We start from the raw sequence: 24351 nt of genomic DNA, 5'->3' as shown, positions 1-24351 counted from the left end.
ATTATTACATACAGTGTAATGCATGATAAAATGTTAACTATTGCTATTATTGGTCTATGTAATAGAGTTGCTTAGACAATTTTTAAGTGAAAACGTTGTTAATAAAATGTTTGGTCTTAGTCTTTTTTGTTGTTGTTGTTGTTAAGGAAGATTTGCCCTGAGCTAAAATCTGTTGCTAGATCTTCCTCTATTTTGTGTGTGGGTCACTGCCTCAGCATGGCCACTCATGAGTGATGTATGTAGGTCTTCACTGGGGAACCAAACCCAGTCCACAGAAGCAGAGCAGACCAAACTTAATCACTAGACCACGGGGCTGGCCCCAGTTTGATCTTTAATGATCATGACCACTGTAGTGTTGCAGTGTTCTGAATTCAATTTAATTTGAAAATTGAAGATAATAAACATAATTATCTGACAAATTATCAGGATTTTATAGTAAGCACTGAAGCCAAGTACTGAGCATATTTAATGATTGAATCAACTAATTCAGTTGCTAATATAGCAGCTATTCTTTTGTGTTTGTGATTTCCAAAATTTACCTCAGCGCATTTCCCTTATCTTTTATCGCTCTCCCCCCTCCCTTCTCCCCACCTCTCTGCTCTCCTTCCCTATATTTACTGAGCACTGAGGGATTCTGATGTTGGTCCCGATGCAGTTAGTTCAGCAACTGCAATAAAGTCGTTATCCTCACAGTGCCTTCTGGGTAACCCTAATCATGACTTCAGAGGTTTTCTCTCTAAGAAGGGAAACTTTATTGTATTTTCCAGGCTTCCTTAAAATGCTTATGGGTTTTATAGAACTACATTAAAAGGAAGTAAGACAGAAGGCATTTGCTAAGTCTGATACAGGGTACCACTGGTGCCTGATCATTTCATAGCACCTTGTAATAAAGACTCTGAAAACTTATAAATCATGATTTATACATTATGGTAGAGATAGGTAATTATGTGTGCATTGGGAGATATACATTTTTGAAAGTTTAATGGTATGGCAATATTAGTCATCTAATCCTTTTAAAAGTCAACTAATTAATGTAATGATGAAATGTCTGTGCTTTGGTTATTCTGTTACATTCTGCATTAATCAATTCAATTGTTGTGGATTTTGATTTCTCTTTGTTAGCACTTATTTAAGTAAATGAAAACAAACAGTTTTCATGTATTTTAGTTCAAGGAAAAATGTATTTTTTCTTTAACCATCAGGACTCCAAGTAGAATTGTAACCCAAATAGGAACTGACCTGAACATTTCTAGAAAAGTAAACTAACAACTTCCTTGAGTGCTCTCCATAGTTTCCAGAACCCAAGTTTACCCTTTTCCTGCTGGTTTTAGTATTTTCTCTAAAAGTCCTCTGGAAATAAAGCTCCTTTAAACAAACCTTCCTGGGGGAAGTACTATCTTCTCGAGATTCAGATATAAGGATACAGTAGGAAAATACAATAGGAAAGTGGGGCAAGGATACTGGCTGATTTTATATATCTTGAGAGTGGGTCATTCTTAAGTCTGGTTAAGATGGCATAGCCGTCTGGGAAGTCAAGATATGCCACTGAATGGAACCTACATAGTTCCTGTGTCATTGAGCATAGCATCATATGGAAAGTTGAACCCTTTCCCCATTCTACTGGGCAGCTAGAAAGATACAAGCCATCGTTTCTCAGTGCTTGCATCATACGCATATGTTAAATCAGCAGCTGGAATTCAAGCAGCTGTTCTACAAAGATGGAGTTTGTGGCATAGAGGGAATCTGCAAGCTAAGACACCTTTATTTTCTGTCTCTTTCTCTGTATATGTATAGAATATAAATGTGTCTTAGGCTGCTGATAATAACATTTCTGACAACAACATTAATCTAAATTTATTTATTTTTCCTCTTGTAGAAGTGAATATATATGATATATACTAATATGCCTTCATTTTTGGTGGTGTAGGTTCTAAACCTTTACATTGTTATGGCATTTCTATATTAGAGGAGTGAAATGCTCATGAACTTTTCCAGTGTTGTTACTTGAGAGTTGTAATTTGAAAAAAATTATATAATATATAATATTATTGGACAGAAATGCTGAATAAGGAGATAAATACAGTGCAGGTAGCTTTATTCTGACTGCTATTGTGCACTTTCGTTTTCACGTTTGATATTTTTCTGGTGCTTAAAATCCACTTTCTTATTCACAATAACATTTCTATTGAAGGATTAACTTTCTTGACCCTGTTTTGGAAATGGAAACTGAATACATGCTAAGCTGGTAAAAGAATCTGTTTTGAATCAATAGCTCTCTGACTCTTCTTTGTTTATCCTGCTAAATCGTCTCTCTCTGCACTAAGTTTCAGTAAAACCAAATGGCAACCGTATGACTGTTAGAAATATTTTGAACAAAGTTGGAAATCAAAATTTCAACCATCTGAGATGAACAAAAAAAGCAGATTCTTATAACTTCACTATTGTTGGATACATTTCAAAGCGTAGTTTCATGCACCTGAATTTTGGCATATTTTTGCAGTTCTTGAACGATTTATTTTTATATTTTTGTCCTTAGTTGTTATTCATTTTTGATGATATGATATATTTTGATGTCTGTCAAATTTATCATGGCTCGTATTGAAGACCTCAACAACACTAATTTTTGCCAAATGAATGCATTTGAGAATTTGAAGCTACACATGCATCTTAAGTTGCAGGATAGTCCAAAATGACATCAACTTTGATTTTTGTATTTTAAGGACTTCAAAGCATGTTAAAAAATATTTTAATGCAGAGTTAGAATTATCTCCTAATTCTAAAAAAATTGTAAGACTTCATTAAATCTCAAAATCCTGATGTATAGTTGTCGGAAGATAATTTTTCATGGGTCTCTCACATTTCTGCACACCTGATAAACAGAAGCATTGACTTCTCATTTTGTGGACTATTTTTAAGGATATTCCTATAGTGAAGAAACTTGTAAGGTAGCGTCTCCCTCTTAAGCAAAAGGCTGGTTTGCAAACAACCTTGAGAAGTAGAGATAGTGTCCCTCTTGGAGCAAAGGGTAGGTATGCTTACTGTCCAGTACAATGAACATAACATCTCCTTCAAGATGTAATGGCCAACATATTTATGACTATTATAAAACATTCAAATTCCCTTAACCCAGGGTTCCTCTCTTAGAATACAACCCACTTCATGCACAGGTGTCACCTGGCTCTCTTCTCACTGCCCAGTGGGAACTGGAGCTTGGGGAACTGGCAGAAGAAATGCTGATACCCTGACTACTGCTATTTCTGTGAGTAATAAAGTTGTTTATCTCTGATCCAGGAGCTATATATCTTCTGCCAGCGTCCATGAAACTGTGTCAGGGTAACTTATCTTATAAGTAGGGCAAAATCACAGACCTTTTACATTTCTTGACAATATTGATTACAACTTTTTGTGGACATTCTAGATGATCTCACAAATGAGAAACTATGGTCAGTTTATTCATTTTTAAATATGAGTGCCATGATGAAATTTGATGACCCTTCAGATAGTCAGACACCTGACTTTTGATGAAAGCCAGTGAAAACCTTGCTTATTAAATGTCACAGAAATGAGCATAGATTCCTATGTGCAAGTACCTTTGTATGTTTATTTCTACTTGGGGATAAATGACAGGTAAATTGAACAGAATGATAACAGTTTAAATTCAGCATTCAGAAGTAATAATGATAATGGCTAACACTTATTGAGAGCTACTGTATTTACCAGGTATTGTTCTAAATGCATTACTTTTATTAACTCATTTATGTAACTCATATTTGTTTATAAGATACACATTTCCTTTCAAAGTAATTGGATGAACCAGTTTTGTATCTTAGGTAGGAGATACATGGGAAATGAAGCTTTGCCGTTAAAGTTATTTTAGAAACTAGGTTTCATTCATATTTTGAATTAATATGTTTTACCAATACAACAAAATAAGGTGGTAATTATTGTTTGAATTTCCATGGACCAAGTCTCATATATATGAACTTAGTTTTTTTGAAAATCTTTTAGATTCAGGATTAAAATTTAAATGCATTTTAAGTTTATATTTGCAAAGTAAGGCTAGCACTTATAATAGACACATTATATAAAAAGTTTCAGAGGGTTTGGGGATTTTGAGTTGTGCTCCTTTTTATTGGAAATTTCAATTGTGCTCTTCAGTGGCTGAAATGAAATTCACATATTTGGCATTGCTTGAAAATTTTTTATTTAGATTTGATTGGACATCATATTTCACCCATGCATCAATATACATACTTTTAGAGTACAGTAAGCATTTTATACTCTGTAAGGTTCATTAGAATGATTTGGACAGTTCCTCTGGGAAAAGGATTTTGGCCGATGACTTTTGACTATGTAGATTTTTCCAAGTTCAACTGACATATAGTTTCTAATAGTCATCATTGATATTCTGCTTTTTTATGCACTTGATAGTGATTGTGAATGGATTTCTGCTCATTTCTGAGGGTACACTATCACTTCAGATTTAACACGAACTCTGGGAATACTTTTCCTAGATATTAAAAGGGTTCCTAGAACCAATTCAAACATGAGTGTGTATGGAGGATCCTCCACACCAACACGCAATTCTCTGGCACCAATTTGTGTCTGGGACTTCAACTCAATTCTGACACTATCTACCTGGAGATAGCATCAGATTCCACAGGGGGAGAGTTCAGTCCTACAAGACCGCCCCCGCCCCCCAGCACTTCAGATGCCAGTGGTAATCTCAGGTTGTAACCTGTGCTGCTTACTGACCAGGTACAGATTGGAGGTTCCCACGACCTCTCCTTGGACTTTAGTTGCCAGTCGCAAGTCCAGATTGTTACCTGTACTTCTAACAAACCAGCTGCAAATCTGAGGTTCCCATGACCCCCTCCTCAGATTTGATTAATTTGCTTCCAGAGCTCAGAAAACATATTACGTACTGTACCACCAGTTTATTGTAGAAGGATATAAATCAAGAACAGCCAGATGGGGGAGGTGCATAGAGCAAGACATGGGGAAAGAGCAAAGAGCTTCCCTGCCCTCTTGAAGCATGCCATTCTGCCTGCATTTCCATGTGTTAACCAGCCTGGAAACTTTCTGAACTGCATCCTTTTGGATTTTTATGGAGGCTTTATTACATAGGCATGATTGATTAAATCATTGGCCATTGGTGGTTGATCCAACCTCCAGCCTCTCTCCCCTTCCTGGAGGTCAGAGGGTGGGACTGAAAATTCCAACCCTCTAATCGTATGGTTGGCTCCACTGGCATCCAGCAGCCATCCATACCTGATTTCCAAAGGTCACTTCATTAACCTAGCACAAAATGCCTCTATCACTCTCAGCACTTGGGAAATTCCAAGGGTTCTGGGAGCTCTGTGCCAGAAGCAGGGATGAAGAACAAATATATATTTCTTATTATAAATCATGTAGCAATAGAAAATCACCCTATGTACACAGGACATCACAAAACTTTCCTCAACTTCTATTTATATCATTTAACTTTTATCTATTTTTAAGTTTATTAACATGTATATATGGGAGAAACCCAGGAAAACCAAGTAACTCACTGAAATGGCAGAAGCCGTCGCCTTAAATTAAATACCATCTTCAGCTAAGAATGAAGGAGGGTGTTGGAGGCAGTGGTTTGGAACTTCAAAGGGGAGAAAGGCAATTCACATGGAGATGGAAAAGCAAATGTTTGGTAAACAAATGTTTGCTGGGCCATCTATAGATAATATGACCTGAGGGAGAGAAAATTTTGACAAAAATGGGCTTAGCCAGGATCCTCTCAGTCTGTCATATCCAGAGTTATCTATGGTGATAGCTCCTTCTGGAGACAGGCCTTCTACCATAAATTCTGTCAATGCAAATAACCCATGGTCAATCTATAAATCAAAATTGGGATGAGTTTATTATGAGCCAAGTTTGAGGACTACAGCCTGCGGCCTTAGGAAGGGCACCAAAGGAGTGGGGTGTACAGAGTTGTTATATAACATCTTGGAACAAAGAGCATATATCACATCACATATGACAGGAATATCTCTTTTACTACTGTCATGAGATGCTTAGCTGGCACAGCAGGTCAGGGGTTAGCAGGTCAGTGGTCACAGGTAAGCACAGAAGGTCAACAATTAATCCTTAGTTCCCAGGAAGAGATGCTTATCCTTAAAGAAATGCCAATATTGGGGGGAGTTACATCCCTATCTGTAAGGACATCATTCTTGTCTTTGGGACATAGTAAACGTTTAAAGCAGATGTACAACGCATGCTCAATGGGCCATGTCAGGCCCTTTTGGAAAAACAGGGTCGGGCCAAATTAGTTTTAACACAAATGGCTTCCTCATATACTCCAATATATCCTATTGCTTTTCATTTATTTATCAATTCTTTTAGGCAGTTAGAAGAAAGGTAAAAGTTTCTTTCAGAGTCTTGTGCTTAAAAACAGTAAAGCAAGGATGTCAGCAACATGACAGAGTGAGCTGTTGCCTTCATTTCTCCCCCTTTTGAACTACAACTAAAAGGACATTCATTGACCAATGGAGGAAGCCCTCACAGCACAACAGGATGCCTGAGAGACACACACAGCTATACGTCTGAGGGTGGATGGACTGGCCCCCTGGGGAGTGGCAGAAATAGGTGAGCACATCCTGCTCTCACCTGGTAGCCCTATGCATGGAAACAAATGCTTTCTAACTTGGTGTAAGTGCCCAGAAAGTGGGAACACCCAGCAGAGCAACTGTAAGAGGAGGAGGCCATAACCCTTAGCCCACCCTTGTGGTCACTCTCCCAGCAGAGAGATGGAACCCACTGAGCCCCTGTGCCATCAAGGAGCATCCATAGCTCAGGTCACAGCAAGGAAGCCCTGCCCATCAAACACAGCAGCCCCACAAACTGTGGATTGTACACAGGGACCTCAGCAGATTTCCATGCTGGGGCAAACACCTCCCAGGCATGCACGAGCCCTCACAGTGCAGCTGCACTCCCAAAGAGGGAACAGGTCTGGGTGGCTGCAAGAATAAGTGTGGTGGCTTTGAGACCACTAGTCATCACTTTCTGGTGGGGAGGGTAACGTAAAGTGACCCTGAGGCTCCAAAGAGTGGCCTTAGCCTAGCGAGGAAGCCCTGTACAACAAGGACAGTCCACACAAGTGCCTGAACGCATCCCAGACTAGGGCAAGCACCCATAATACCCGGACAGCTTCCAGCATATGGGGTGGAGCCAGAAACACTGCTCCTGCTCCCCTCTAGTAGTAACAGGGGGAATCTGCATCCTAAGAACACCACAAATGCCCCAACAAAAGATTACCTCATCAAACACCATGAGAAACTGCAGCAACAATTCAGACTAGAATGAAAATGACAATTCTCCAGAAACCAACACTGAAGACAGAGAAATATACAACCTAAATGACAGAGAATTCAAAATAGCCGTCATAAGGAAATGACTTACAAGAAAACATGAAAAGACAATTCAAGGAGCTCAGTAATAAAATTAATCTCTTCACCAAAGATTGAAACTATAAGAAAAATCAAGCAGAAATCCTGGATATGAAAAACACAGTTAATGAAATAAATAATAATCTAGAATCATTAAGAAATAGAATTGATCTTATAGAGGAAAGAATTAGTCTCCTTGAGGATAAAAATGTAGAAATTCTACTGGTGGAGGAGGAGACAGAACTAAGATTTTAAAAAACATTAAGGAATTCTTCAAGAAATATCTGATTTATTTAGGAAAAGCAACATAAGGATTATACGTATTCCATAGGGAGAAGAGAGAAAGGAGCAGAGAGCTTGTTCAGAGAAATAATTGCTGAGAACTTCCCAAACATGGTGATGGTTTCAGATTTACAGATAAACAAAGCTAATCCAACACTCAACTTCATCAATGCCAAAAGACCCTCTCCAAGGCATATAAAAGGAAAAATGGCAAAAGTTTGGGATAAAGAAAGAATATTAAAAGCAGCACTGCAGAAGAAAATAATCTACAAAGGAAACCATGTCAGACTTTCAGCAGATTTCTTGGCAGAAACCCTACATGCTAGGAGAGAATGGAACGATAGATTCACAATACTAAAAGACAAAAACTAAGAATACTCTATCCAGCAAAACTTTCCCTCAGATACAATGGAGAAATAAGATCTTTCCCAGATAAACAAAAGCTGAGGGAGTTCATTGCCACTAGACTTCCCCTACAACAAATAATTAAAGATGCCCTCACACCAGCAACAAAAAGGCAAAGGTCTACAAACCTCTGAGCAAAGAGATAAGTACACAAACATGATCAGAAACCTGCATCTCTCTACCAGAACAGGGAGGCAAAAGCTCAATTACAACTTAAAATAGAAAGGAAAAGAAAAGATCAACAGTAATGATAAACCCTTCAATTTAGCCACAAACTCACAAAATTAAAAACAGAACAATGTGTAACAGCAATTACTCAGAAGAGGAGAGGAAAAGGAAGAATCTACTTAGGTTAATGGAGATAAGACGCTGTAAGAAAATGGACAATCTCATCTCCAATACTTTCAAACAATCCTCACAGTAACCACCAAACAAAAAATCAGAGCAGAACCACAGTTCACGAAAAGAGAGAGAGCTGAGAAATACCTCTCAGAAAACCAACAAAATGAAATGGCAGTCAAAAATACAAAGGAAGACAAACAGTGGAAACATAGAATAACCAGAAAACAAGAGATAAAATGTCAGCTTTAAGCCTTCATATAACAATAATCTCTATAAATGTAAATGAGCTGAACTCTCCAATCAAAAGACACAGAGCATGTGGATGAATTAAAAATCAATACCCAACAATATGCTGCCTCCAGGAAACACACCTCAGCTCCAAGACAAACATAGGCTTAGAGTGAAAGGATGGAAAACAATACTCCAAGCTAATGTCCAACAAAAGAAAGCAGGTGTTGCCATATTTTTATCAGACAAGGCAGATTTCAAGTTAAAAAAGACAATGGGAAACAAAGAGGGGCAGTATATAATGATCAAAGGGACATTCCACCAAGAGGACATAACACTTATTAATATATATGCACCTAGCACAGGGGCACCAAAGTACATAAAGCAATTATTAACAGACCTAAAGAGAGAAATTAACAGCAACACAATAATAATAGGGACCCTCAACACCTCACTTACTTTAATGGACAGATCATCCAGATAAAATGTCAACAAGGAAATAGTAGATTTAAATGAAATACTTGACCAGATCAAGTTAATAAACATATTTAGAGCACTCCATCCAAAAATAGCAGAATATACATTCTTCACAGGTGCACACAGATCATTCTCAAAGACAGACCATATGTTGGGTAACAAGACAAGCCTCAATAAATTCAAGAAAATTGAAATTATTGCAATCATCTTTTCTGACCACAGTGTTATGAAGCTAATAATCAACCACAAAAACAAACCTGGGAAAGTCAAAAATATGTAGAGACTGAACAACATGCTATTGAACAACCATTGGATCACTGAAGAAATCAAAGAGGAAATTAAAAAATACCTGGAGACAAATGAAAATGAAAATACAACATACCAACTCTCATGGGATGCCCCAAAAGTGGTCATAGGAGGGAAATTCATAGCAATAAAGGCCCACCTCAACAAGCAAGAAAAATCTCACATAAGTAATCTTAAAATGCACCTAACAGGGCTAGAAAAAGAAGAACAGACAAAGCCCGAAGTCAGCAGAAGGAGGGAAATAATAAAAAACAGAGCAGAAATAAATGAAATACAGACTAAAAAACTGGTAAAAAGGATCAGTGAAACTAAGAGCTGGTTCTTTGAGAAGATAAATGAAATTGACAAACCCTTAGCCAGACTCGCCAAGAAAAAAGAGAGAAGGCTCAAATAAATAAAATTAGAAATGAAAGATGAGAAAATTATAACAGATCCTGCAAAAACACAAAGGATTGTAAGAGAATATTATGAAAAACTATGTGCCCACAAATTCAATAACCTAGAAGACATGGATGAATTCCTAGACTCATACAACCTCCCAAAACTGAATGAAGAAGAAATAAAGAATATGTACAGATCAATCACAAGTACAGAGATTGAAACAGAAATCAAAAACCTCCCAAAAAACAAAAGTCCAGGACCAAATGGCCTCCCTGGAGAATTCTACCAAACATTCAAAGATTTAGTACCTATCCTTCTCAATCTATTCTGAAAAACTGAAGAAGACGGAGCACTTATTAATGCATTCTATGACTCCAACATTGCCCTGATACCAAAACCAGACAAGGACAACATGAAGAAGGAAAACTACAGGCCAGTATCACTGGTGAACTTAGATCCAAATATCCTCAACAAAATATTGGCAAATCAAATACAGCAATACATTAAAAGAATCCTACACCACGATCAAGTGGGATTCATTTCGGGACTCAGGAATGGTTCAACATCTGCAAATCAATCAATTTAATACACCACTTTAACTAAATGAGGAATAAAAATCACATGATCAGGGCTGACCTGGTGGTGCAGCAAAGTTCGCACATTCCACTTTTCAGTGGCCTGGGGTTTGCCGGTTCAGATCCTGGCTGTGGACATTGTGCCGCTTGGCAAAAGCTATGCTGTGGTAGGCGTCCCACCTATAAAATAGAGGAAGATGGGCATGGATGTTAGCTCAGGGCCAGTCTTCCTCAGCAAAAAGAGGAAGATAGGTGGTAGTTAGCTCAGGGCTGATCTTCCTCAAAAAAAAAAAAATCACATGATCATCTCAATAGATGCAGAGAAAGCATTTGACAAGATCCAACATCCATTTATGATAAAAACTCTCAATAAAAATGGGTATAGAAGGAAAATACCTCAACATAATAAAAGTCATATATGACAAACCCACAGCTAACATCATACTTGATGGTGAAAAACTGAAAGCCCTCCCTCTGAGAACAGGACTAAGACAAGGGTGTCCACTGTTGCCACTCCTATTCAATATAGTACTGGAGGTATTGGCCAGAGCAATTAGGCAAGAAAAAGAAATAAATGGAATCCAAATTGGAAAGGAAGAAGTCAAACTTTCACTATTTGCAGATGATATGATTCTGTATATAGCAAACCTGAAATAACCCACCAGAAAACTACTAGAAATAAACAACAACTACAGCAAATTTGCAGGGTACAAAATCAATTTTCAGAAAATCAGTTGCATTCCTATACACTAACAATGAAGTAGCAGAAAAAGAAATTAAGAATACAATCCCATTTACAGTTGCAACAAAAATAATAAAATACCTAGGAATAAACTTAACCAAAGAGATGAAAGAACTTTACACTGAAAACTATAAGTCATCATTGAAAGAAATTGAGGAAGACATAAAGAAATGGAAAGATATTCCATGTTCATGGGTCAGAAGAATAAACACAGTCAAAATGTCCATACTACCTAAAGCAATCTACAGATTCAAAGCAATGCCAATGACATTCCTCACAGAAAGAGAACGAAGAATCCAAAAATTTATATGGAACAACAAAAGACCCCAAATATCCAAAGCAATCCTGAGAAAAAAAGAACAAAGCTTGGAGGCATCATAATCTTTGAGTTCAAAATATACTACAAAGCTGTGGTAATCAAAACAGCATGGTACTGGCACGAAAACACACACAGAAATCAATAGATCAGTATTGAATGCCCAGAAATAAAACCACACATCTATGGACAGTTAGTCCGTGACAAAGGAGCCAAGAACATACAATAGAGAAAGGAAAGTCTCTTCAATAAACGGTCTTGGGAAAACTGGACAGCCACATGCAAAAGAAAGAAAGTAGCCCATTATCTTTCACCATACACAAAAAGTAACTCCAAATGGATTAAAGAATTGATTGTAAGAACTGAAACCATAAAAATCCTAGAAGAAAATATAGGCAGTATACTCTTTGACATTGGTCCTAGCCATATCTTTTCAAATACCATGTCTACTTGGGTAAGGGAAACAACAGAAAAAGTTAACAAATGGGACTACATCAGACTAAAAAGCTTCTACAAAACAAAGGAAACCATCAACAAAATGGAAAGACAACCCACCAACTGGGAGAAAATATTTGCAAATCATTTATCAGACAAAGAGTTGATATCTAAAGTATATAAAGAACTCACACAACTCAACAAAAATAAACAAACAACCCAATCAAAAAATGGGCAAATGATATGAGCAGACATTTTCAAAGGAAGATATACAGATGACCAACAGGCACATGAAAAGATGCTCAACATCACTAATCATTAGGGAAATGCAAATCAAAACTACAATGAGATATCATCTTACACCAGTCAGAATGACCGTAATTACCAAGACCAAAAACAACAAATGTTGGAGAGGATGTGGAGAAAAGGGAACGCTCATACACTGCTGGTGGGAATGCAAACTAGTGCAGCCACTATGGAAAACAGATGGAGTTTCCTCAAAAAACTGAAAATAGAAATACCATATGACCCAGCTATCCCACTACTGGATATCTACCCAAACAACTTGAAATCAAGAATCCAAAGTAACATATGTACCCCTATGTTCATTGCAGCACTATTTGCAATAGCCAAGACATGGAAACAATCCAAGTGCCCATCGACTGATGATTAGATAAAGATGTGGTATATATATACAATGGAATACTACTCAGCCTTAAAAAAAGACAAAATCGTCCCATTTGCAACAACATGGATGGATCTGGAGGGTATTGTAGTAAACGAAATAAGCCAGACTGAGAAAGACAAATACCATATGGTTTCACTTATATGCAGAATACAAACAAACACATGGACAAAGAAAACAGTTCAGTGGTTACCAGGGGAAGGGGGGTGAAGGGTGGGCATAGGGGATGCAGGGGAGCACTTGTTTGGTGACAGACAAGAAATATGTACAACTGAAATTTCACAGTGATTTAACCTATAATGAATCTCAATTAAAAAATAATAATAAAGCCAAAGAGACACATTTTGGAGTGGCAAATTCTGATCTCCCACACTGTCCCTACAAGGAACGAACAATTCACAATACAGTTCTTTCCCAAGTCGTGGCATGGTGTGAGTTAAGCAGACATGGAAATAGTCAAACCAAAAAACTGATGATTATTTTAAGAGTAAGATAACCAGTTATTGATCAATAAATAAGTGCTGGGCTTCATTCTAAGTACTTTACATGGATATATCTTTAACCTCATGTTTAATTAAGAAGACTAAGTCTCAGAGAACCTAGGTAACTTTCCGATAGTCACAAAGCAAATGGAATTGATGCCTGAATAATTCTAACCTGTGTCTGAGTGACTTTTAAAGCATCAGATTAATACAGTTGTTAAACAAAAGTTCAACCAAGTAAATTTGAAGATCAGTTGGCTTTATTAAACGATTCATGAATTTGGCAGCATCCCATTTAGCAACTAGAAGTGATGCGGGGTCGGTGAGCCGAGCAGTCGAAAGAAAGATTTCTTGGACTCTCAAGATCTGGCAGTAGTGCTCTTTTATTTAGAGAATAACGTGGAATAGCATGGGGACAGGACCCACGGGCAGTCAGAGCTGCTGCTGCTGCGTGGGGACAGGGCCCAAGGGCAGGAGGAGCCGCTGCTGCTGCCCTGAGTTGAGGGTTAGGGTTAATTTTATAAGGCATGGGTATGTGAGTCATCTCTTTACAAGACAAAGGAAAGAACATGAAAAAAGTTAAAATGGTATCAATGCAGGTGGGGTCTGGTCGTTGGGTGATCCCATGACTTTTAGACAAGAATCAAATCTGATTAAGTAAAGGTTAGAAAGTTTAGAAGGCACCACCCTAAATAAGTTACATGAGATTGCCAGACAGCAACCAACTTAAGTTCTTGCCTTCCCCATTAAGAGTTTCTAGGGACAAGGTCATCTCTCTTCTTCTTCCCGGTACAGAGAGGGAGGCACCTTTTACAGACAGAGATTTACCTTACAAATGTAAATGTGTCCCAACAAGGGCAAGTTCCATTCGCCAGAGCCTCCCTCCCTGTCCCAGTTTATCGAAAGCAATCAGCCCCAAACAATCCTGATGCCAAAGAGATATATCTTGGGGTGGCCAATTTCAGGTCCCTACAAGGTCATCCCCCCTTCCTTCACAAATGCAAATATCTCTCAAAGAGCAAGCAAATTCCAATCCTGGGAGCTTGCTTCTCATCTGCAGTTTTTTAAAATTAACCAGCCTAAAATCTTCATCAGAAGGACACCCTACGGAGTTGTACAAAATGGAAGATTTTTCTATGGGGTGGAAGGAGAGCAGGGTTAGAAGGTATTAGCAAAAGAAAAGAAAGGATTATTTTGGGCCAGGACATCTCTTTGAAAGGAAGGGAATGGCAAGGGTTTTATCATGCAGATTGCCTCTTCCTCTGGTGGGTGGGGAAGGCCCACATGACAGATTACCTCATTGGTACTGACCAGAAAATTCCAGACTGGTTGATTAAGATTACACTTCTGTGGAGGGTTGAAACTGCAATTAGATCTGGTTTTAAATCTAGGTTTGCTATCTGGGCTTTAGCAGAAGTGATGCTGTTTTGGGCCTGTGGTTTTTCTCTTTGTCATAATTAACTACCTCCATGCTATTTCTATTTTATCATTATGATTTTATTACTTTTGTTCTATATGTTTTTCTTAAACTCCTTGAGAATACCTTTTCAAACGTAAATACCTACTTTAGAATAAGTAACATCTTCATCAAATATTAATAAACAGAAGCAAACTTTAAAATTCCACATCTTAATTATATTCAGAAATTACTTCTAAAATTAATATGTATGTGTATATGTATATATATATACACACATTTACACAGACATAAATATGTGTGTGTACATCCAAATATATTGCATCTATGGATTATATATTATATATGGATTATTATAAATGGTTAAGGAGTGTCCATTTATTAGAAGATATGTTGACAACATTTTATATTATTAACTATATAATGGCATTTAGTACTTGAACATTAAGGACTCCAACCAAAAAACTTTTTACTTTTGATGATACCTATGGCAGAGGGTACAAAAGATGTATATATGAGTGAAATCAAGCATTCATCTAAAATCTGGATTTTATTTTCATTTTTCCTTCCTCAAGACTACATCTCATATGCAATTAAAGATGCAGTTCATATCCCCTATTTGAGAATTAAATTCTATTTTGATAAATGCAGATATGTTAGAATTAAGTTGCCAACTCATTCTATCTGCAATAAATCTCTTCAGATTGTAACTTTACCTACTAGGTATAAATCATTGATTTAGTTGCTTCGAGACATGAGCACTAAGTACTCAATACCTTGCATAAAATTGGAAGCCACACAATATCAGTACTGAAATCAGAGTGAGGATTTTGATTGCTTCATAGTTCTCTCGGTTTGGCAGGAAAAATATTTAGGTTGGTTTCACATAATATTTTACAATTGTTTGCATTCATTTGAATATAAGGTGAAGAAGGGTTATGCTAGGTACATATTATGGACCACCCACAATCAAATAACTCCAATGAATGGAACAAATGTAGCAATTAATTAGATTGATAGCACAACATAAAAGAAAGTAGCCAAAAAAGTAGATATCATCAGCTTTTCTGGTCCATATGGAATTTCGAAGTGAAATTACTTAAAGCTCCTTTAAACAGTAGAAGAGAATTGCCTTGGGCAACTTTTGCTAATATCATGGTCTCTAGTGCCTATGTGTATAATCATTTTGACCAAGTTTGAAGGTTTCAAGTAATTTGAAAGAAAAATGTTTACAGAATCTTAATCAGTATTTCTAGAACGTCAAAACGAATAGTCAATCCAGAGGTGAAAAACTTGTCAAATGGAACACTTAACTGATATGGACATTTAAGTAAAATGATTTGGTAGGCTTATACAGAAGACTTCATTTAGTCTATCAAATCATTCAAGCCACTTTAAAATTTATTTTTCAATTATCCTAGGTTTAAAGGTGACACAGTTCAATTAATAGGAATAGGCTTACATACTTAAATAACTAGCCATGAAATAATGCTGACTTTGTTGTCCTAGTTGAATCAGTATTTTAAAAAAAATTCTCTGAAATTAAACAAAGCAAAGCATCAAGGTGGAAGGGTCAATGGGTTTTATCATACCATCATTCTTCTTAATAATGAGGGTAAAAATGTCTCCCAAAATGGACAGGACAGCCTACTTGCCATTTCATGTGGTGGCTGTTAAAAAATTCTGAGTCACAAATTCAACATTAGATGGCTAATATTATAATTAGAACACAGTTAAATCGTCGTTTTATTAGATATGCCTTGTTGAAGAAGAGATTTCTAACATCCTTTAGTGAATGGTGAAGTATTAGGAAGATATGATTATGGACAATCTGATCACAGCTGTAATAGCACAGTGTTAAAAGAAAAAAAAAAAAGACAAAACATTGTTGCTAGGTAAGTATGGAACCGGCTTAAATAAAGAGAGAGATGAAGTGAGTGACAGGAACAATCTCACAGATTACTGCTCTGGTACAAAGATTCTAGTATTCAGCTAGTTTGCCAAATAAATTGACCAGAGAATAAGAAAGTCAACAGATTAACTTCAGGAATTAAGCCTATTAATGGATTTTCATGAAGAAATGTATCTACCATCATGATAGGAAAAGAAAGTCCTTTTTAAATTTCCCAGCTGCTAGATTATACATTAAAATATTTCTACATGAACTACTGAGGTGATACAGAATATTCTTTTCTTTTTAATGAATGTTCACTGACCTGAGGAAATGCTGTATGATACCCATTCATTTTGGGCTGATTTATATTTGAACCAGACCAAGTTGTTTGATGTAATCAGGAATTGAGTATATTTGAACAGAGACTGTTCATCTTCACAAACTTCTCTCCTCTTATCTCTTTTATTTAGAGCAAAATTTCACTGCTCCATCCATAATTTAAGAAGATGCAAGGAGGTAATTGGAATAGGAGGTAAAATACAGTCTTTTGTAGAAAGTATAATTATCAGAAGTTAGTTAAAAACCCCTCAATTCTGTTTTAATTTTCATGTGTGGAGCAGTTGTTTTGACAGATGGATAGACTTTATTTTTGTAACCGTCCAGGAAAAGTCCACATAACACAGTCTAATCAGTGCTACATATTTGTAATGTTTGTTTTTGAATCGCTGTGCGTTTGGCTCCTATATCTTTTTCTAGGGGTAGACATTTTCTAATTTATTTTTCCAGGCTAATATCTCTATGTGTAATTCCTCTATCCATTTGATCCGAAAGCACTAGAAACCCTTAAAAAATAAGTATAAACGGTTTGTCACTAAGGATGATGAATCATCGCTCCTCAGGTGTGGCCTTGGGGTTTACTGGTTTATAACTACCTTTACTTTTACTTCTAGGTTAAGTTAACAATTTATAATGCTGTTGGTCTGGAGTACATTTCAGTAAAATAGGAGGTCAGTATGGTTGCCTGACTCTAGGGAAGCCAACTTGTTGCTAAACCTGTCTGTGTATATCAGCTTAAATTCCAAAAAGGATCAAGGTTTGAAAAATGAATTCATTTTGAACTGATTACATTCTCTTTATTACGTTGTAAATCCGCCAGCGCTGAGCAAAGCAGTGCAGTAGTTTAATGCCAAAAAGTACATTACATTCTGAGTTTTAAAAATCGTCATGGTTCAAGAAAAGGTCAGAAACACTCTTCTTCTGTCTCCCTAGAGCAGAAACGTGTGAAGTGGGTTTCCTTTTTCTGCCATGCTTCCCTTTTTTTAGAGGAATGTCCAGGCTGCTTCCAAATAAAATGAATATCCTGTTTTGGAACGCTCAAAACCTTGGCAGCAACAAGCTAGAGAATGAAGGCAAATGAATGACAGGATTGATACTCTTTTATGTAGGTTTTCTGTTTAAAGAACAATCCTTACTAACAATGTCTCTTTCAAGTTTTTGGTTCTTCTCTGTCCAGTTCTTTTAATTCACTGTTTCCTCCCACATTGTTGTTGATGAGTTTCCTTGAAGCTATTTATAACCAGTTTTGAAAGTATTTCATTCAATTTCTTTATTTCATTTCAAGTGTCTTAACATACTCTATAAACCCAAGAAATTTCTCTCCATTTTATTTGCATCAACCTTCACTTCAAAATAATATTGAGATAGCCCCAGGGCACAGAACAGTACAAACTGCTGCCAACTGGGAGAGTTCATTGGGGAATTGAACAGGATCATTCCAGGCCTTAGGATGATAGGGGTGGGTCTAGTTGCTTTGTAGCACAGATAAACTCTCTTATCAGTATTCTCAGTAGAATGCCAGGTTTCACAACTATAGTCTTCTGATTGATTTTTTTCTAGCAGCTCTGAAGAGGGATAGCTGTCCCCTTATAGTGGTGCTTCTTTGATAGTTAATAGAGAACAAATTAAAATTATGATGTTCAGTGTGGCTCAATTCCAGTTTTCAAGAACTCTGAGAGTTTTTCAGTCATTAATTGTGGCTAATCAGTTATCCAATCCAGAAGAGCTAAGAGCCCGAAATGCTGTGATTTTAGGATTCATAACAAGTTCCAGAGGTGATATGAGCCTTCATTTGTGTTCACAAGTATCCATGCTCATAAGATATTTCCTTTCTCTCTCTCTCTTTTTTTTTATTGTGAAGAACTAGGGTCTATTCTCAAATTTCTAGAATGCACTTAGGTGTTACTAATAAGATTAGAGAATTTGGGTTTGTATTAAAAATTGCTTGGATATCTTTAAAGGCATGGAAAACAAAATGAAACACTGTTCTTTCCTAAAATGAACAAGACATCCATCTGGGTCTGCCTCTGTTATCTACTAGAATATTCGTTTGCTTACCAATATATACACAGCCTGTTTCTTGGCTTTAACATATGGTGCTGGAACTGGTTATTTATAATCTCGAATGCTCTAATATTGAGTGCACAGTCAGGGCTGGCTATCTCTATGTAAAAGTAGAGTGTGTGGCTATCTCCATGTTTCAAAGAAAGGGGTGCCATAAAATATTTTTCTGAAAATGACTTCTTTGCAAATGACTAAATTTTCTTAAAAGCACAAATACATCCTTTGGGTAAGACTTACGAATGCCTCATTTGTAAATGAGTTTATCAGATGTTTCCCTTTCCACAACCTTTCTCTGCCCAAGCATTCATGCCCTGTCCTCTTGAGGGAGGAGGAGAAACTGTTACAGAATGGAGAGTTTGTTGCAAAGAGTCTTGAAAATTAGGTTGTTTCTGTTTCACAGTTTTGTCTAAGGTATACCCTAGTGAAAGTGAAGCATGGATGAGATCTATGTACTCTTTAAGCTAGGAAATTTTTCTTCATAGCAACTGGCAAAATCAGTTGATTTCAGAACTTAATTTTATCTGTCATAATGTTTTACTAAAGATTCAGGATTTAAGCAGCAAAACAGTGGGAGAAATTAGATGTATATTTTAGCTTCTCCCCTAATCTACTCAGCATATGTTAAGAAAGCATGAGGAGTCACAACTTGAAAGTTTTATATTTTACTTTAAATAGGTCTAATTTACCTTGGGGACAAAGTATTATGTTCATTCTCAGGTTTCATCCTAGAAAAATTAATGATGATGGAAAGCAATTATTTGAATTTAAATATCCATTTTTCTGCTCAAGTTTGGGTGTCTGCTCCGTATTTTATGGGCGCAATAGAGTTAAGACCAAAATCATCAGTACAGACACATAATACAAATGTCGTGTGGAAATGTACTTAAATTATTGTAACATTTCAATTATGAACTCTGACTACATGAAGTCCAAATGCATTCTGAGCTTTCATTTGAAAAGTCACATGTCATAGAGAGTGACTTTGGGAGTGTTACACACTGAGAGGTGCCAAGACCAACCCAATCCTCTATTATGTTTGCCAGCCTTGCTTGAATCGTGGTCTGCTTTTGATCTTTTTCTGCATTTCTAATTATATATTTGGTTCTTATTTCCAAATGCATAGAGGCAAAAACACAAAATGAGTTTAAAAAGTCTATGATCAATAACAAAATAATTTTCAATGCAATTTTTATTATTTAGCATATGAGAGCCCATTTGGATACTTTCAAAATGAATATTATGTTCATATTCCATGATGAACTCGTATTTTCTACTTATATTGTATGCAACTCTTAAGATTTGTTATATGATTAATAGACCATAACATTTTATTTGAACCTATTTTCATAGTTTGAGTTTTTCTTTTCTATTTTTTCTTTTTACAATATTAATATAGAGTCATCTATTTAAAAATATTTTGCAAAAATTGTCTTTCCTGCTCTGGATTATTTTGGCAATAAAATTACCCAGTTTATATTCTGAATATCTGATTTTTTTCCCAAAATCTTTCCTCAACAAGGACAAAACCTAAGAAGATTCCTGCTTGTTCATAGAAAAACATTTTCTTTCACAGGATCTACAGATGTAATAAGATATATAGAAAAAATATAAATAGCTCTGTCTATTTTATTTCTTAGGTGATATTTTATTCAGAGGATAAAATTGCAGGATGTCTAAGCTTCTTTAAATAATAATAAGCTATAACTAGAATTTCCTCTTGAAACTAGTTGTTCTTTACCGGGGGGATCCATGATTCATTGGGCATGGGGTCCATGTATGGCTCCAGGATGTCCATGAACCTCCTGAAAATACTTATTAATTACAGCCACTCTAGAAAATATCCTTCAGCCTACAGACATTCCAAACTTTAGCATCTTCTCTATATCATCTTAAATATAATCAAATTGTCTTTGAGGCTGAAGCAACATTTTCCAGAGGAGGTGGCTTTACCTTCTCAGGGTCTATGGAGTTCACTAACAAGCAGCACTACAGAAGTTAAGAGTCAGTCACCCATCATTATGGGTTCCTAATGATGTTTAACAGTCATGTTTAATGATAGGTTGTGTTATATCTTAATTTTGTTTTATTTTTCTAAAATTAAACTCAAAGCTGGTTTTTGCAAAGAAATTTTCACTGTTATATTATTTAAGTAATTCAATACTTAATCATATAATTTGCTGTTCTCTTTTCTAGAAGAGTCACCTGTGATTGTTGGTTATCTATAACTTTATTCCACTTTTGTATAAATAGTTTTGTATAAATAGTTTTAATTAAAAAGTTATGGAAGAGAATATTATATTTAGCCCCTCAAAGAGTAAGAACTTTTATATTTTTAGTTCATGTAATAATGTGAGCAAACAATAGAATAATAAGCCCTAAAAATGTTGTGAAAAGGACATAAAAGAAAAGAAATCTGTTCAAGCGTGCCTAGCCCCCTAGAGGACACCTCGGTCATGCTGACTACTAGAACTCACTGGTTTTCCTTTTGTTTTACAGAAAGAATGTGCTAATTTCATCAAGGTGCTTAAGGCTTATAATCAAACTCACTTGTATGCCTGTGGAACAGGGGCTTTTCATCCAATTTGCACCTACATTGAAATTGGACATCATCCTGAGGTAAAGCTGACTTTTAAAAAAGGGTGTTTGTTTATGACCCCTTCCTATTCAATGCTTCATTACTAATTTCTTCAGCTCATTTAGCTTCTGGTTTGCTATTCAGTGGGACCTACTTCAAATTCAGATGCTGTTATTAATTTTAAGCTGTGGATGCAAAAAGAATGAGACTATCACTCAACGATAACTACAGAACAGGAGGAAGGAAGCAAGGAAGAAAGCATTTGCTTTCACCCTGGATTACAGAGTTCAATCCATTTTGCATGTGCAGCAGATGTCAGCAGGCTGAATGTGTACTGTTTTCTCCTTCATTTGTATACTGCCAGCTTTCCCCTCCATTTCCATCCTCAGCCGGAAGTGTCTGCCACCCCAGTTGTTTTCTTCTGCCTAGGGATTAAGAAAGGATGCCATACATGTGCACAATGATCTGATCTCATATTTGGCCTAAATTATTCACATTTGTGTTCTTGTTCAGCTAAACTTTCCTTTTACATTTTTGGCTATTATTTTGGCAGTATGGAAAAGACGTTTCTTTAATTTGTCTGTTGCTCCTAAAAGATGTTTTAGTGAGGAAATTAAACTTAGGTAAATTTAAGTAAAACTTGAAATTAGGGAAATATTTAAAAGAAAAGTTACTAGTATTGAAAGCAGTTTCATGAATTGGGCTTACCAATAGCCTTCAATTATAAGCCTTCTATAATTTTTGGCACAAAATCCTAAGAAGAACAAAAACTTTCATGTGGTGAGAAGATAATTTGTGACAGAATTTGCTTCCAAATTGGATTCAGAGATACTAAAAAAATAAAGGATTTGTTTCCAGAATATTTCTGGAATCCTAAACATAACATATAATTTACATTTTAGCCACTTCTTTGTAACTTAAACTCTAGATTCTCTCTCTCAATTTTCTTAAGGTGTCCTAAATTGATAAAAATATATTGTTTGAATCCAAAGACACAGAAATCAAAACAGTTTGGATTTTTTCTATAAGAAGACTTCTTAGAGACACTGTGGTTTCTAGACTAAACACAACTATTATTACTTTCTTGGTAATCCTGGGAAGATTAAACACTTTCCTAAGGTCTCACCACTTTAGGCGTTGGCCTCTCATCAGCCTATTCCTCCAATGCACCCTTCCTCCTTCTCCCTCCTGTGAGCACCTTGCTGACATATCCTAGAGTTTTAAGTAAACACTAACTTTAAGGAAAGGCAGTTCTACTTAAATTACTTGCTTCATATTGATGAAATTAGGAATAATTTCCTGCACATGGTCCTGGAGACTTTGCGCACTTAACTTTTTAGCACCTTCTGGATAAATCTCTCCCTCTTTGCTTTCTTCTCAGCTATACCCAGGCACCATAAAACTTGGGCCTGGAGTGATTGACCCACTTTTCTGTATTCTGAAGATAGCTCTAGAAAACTCCTTCCACATCATATTGCACTTTTTACATCTGCAAGGCATCATGCTGCACAGGGTAACAGAGTCAGGAGAGCTGAGCTCCTGGCACAGGTTAGTGGAGAAGACGTGGGCTTTGGGGTCACATCTGGCTTCTGATCTTATTCTACAACTTCCTAGCTCTGGAGCATTGGAAAAATGAGTTAACCTCTCTGAGGTTAACCTCCCTGAGACTCTGTCTCATAATATGTAAAACAAAACTAAGCAAAACCCCTTTGATCCTCAGTGTTCATATATGTTAAATGAGAGGTTGACTTATTACCTCTAACCGTCTTCCAACCCTCCTAGCAGGGCACGACCCACTGACATTTTTCGCTATAGAAACTCAAGGAGTTCTAATCCCATCATTGTTAATTGCGTGTCCTGTGGCCTCAGACTGCTGGGCTTTTGTCTGACCTCAATTTAGTACTAGATGCTTGATCCTGGGCAAGCTACTTATTTTCTTTGTGTCTCTGTTTCTAACCTAGAAAGTAGTAATGAGAATGGTCTCTACCTTATACGGTTGTTGTGAGAATTTAACATTGTCTAATAGGTAGTTCTCATATTTTTAACATTTTCCCCAAAGTCTTGAGTTTTTTTCTTAGTTGCTATTTAGTAAAGTTCACAGCATATTTCCTTATCAACTCAATGACTATCATTGCTGCTTTATAGATGGGTGGGAGATGGAAAATTACAGGTTCTGGAGCCAGACCATTTACCCAGAAAAATTGAGGTGGCCTTTTTGTCCACTGAAATAAATCAGTAAAGCTTCCCATTTGATCTCCTGTGAGGTGGGATATTGGGGTGCAAGTATTTTCCTGAGATTCTGAAACTCAGAACCTTTAAGAGAGCCCTCTTTCAGAAGCTCAGTGATCCTGATTTGCATGGCCACTATATATTGGGAAATGCTGTTCCAGACGGTTTAGGAGGTCAGAGGGAAGACGATTATGCAATTACCTGGGGGAATTTGGAGCAGTCTAGACAGTCAATCTAGGAAATTCTGGAAAAGATATTATCAAGATAGTTTGTCTAGACAACATAAAATTTAATTTTCAGTGCTTAAGCTGCCTTAGGAGAGAATCTGCTTTAAATTGATCTATGCTGATACTTAAAATACTACCCTTGAATTTAAACAGTTATGCTGTTTGTGAAGTTAAGAAAAAGAGATAATGTGCGCTTCATGCAGTTCAGAAAAGAATGACAGTAACGGAAAGATTCGAAGAGGAAGAAATCAAACAGCAATCAAGACTGAGGCCAGGACTGTTGGATTAGAGTTCATAAACTCTCATCAAGTTTGAATTTAGTAACTTTTATATGCAAGCCTGCCTTTTCAGATAGAACCAGCACACATCTTTCTCCTATATTCTAGTATAGAAGTAGCTTGTATACTTTGCTGTTACCTGTCCCACTCTACATCAAATAATGAAATCGTTTCCTTTTTAAACTTCTGTTCAGCCTTTACATATTACAAATAGTTTTATCATACAAAAAAGGATGTTTTGCTTACTGTTTTTA

General features: G+C 36.5%; 1 protein-coding gene across 2 annotated transcripts in view; it reads left to right on the top strand.

The window, feature by feature from the left end:
- The window catches only part of SEMA3A (semaphorin 3A), a 450150-nt gene that overhangs the window by 298253 nt on the left and 127546 nt on the right, over window positions 1–24351 (top strand). For both annotated transcript variants that reach the window (XM_046669012.1, XM_046669013.1), the window contains one exon: window positions 21285–21404. In XM_046669012.1, coding sequence (XP_046524968.1) covers window positions 21285–21404 — 120 coding nt within the window. The remainder of the gene's footprint in view (window positions 1–21284; window positions 21405–24351) is intronic.

This window comes from Equus quagga, chromosome 8 (genome assembly GCF_021613505.1).
Source record: "Equus quagga isolate Etosha38 chromosome 8, UCLA_HA_Equagga_1.0, whole genome shotgun sequence".
In the NCBI taxonomy this organism is placed as follows: domain Eukaryota; kingdom Metazoa; phylum Chordata; class Mammalia; order Perissodactyla; family Equidae; genus Equus; species Equus quagga.
This window is presented reverse-complemented; position numbering and strand designations above follow the sequence as displayed.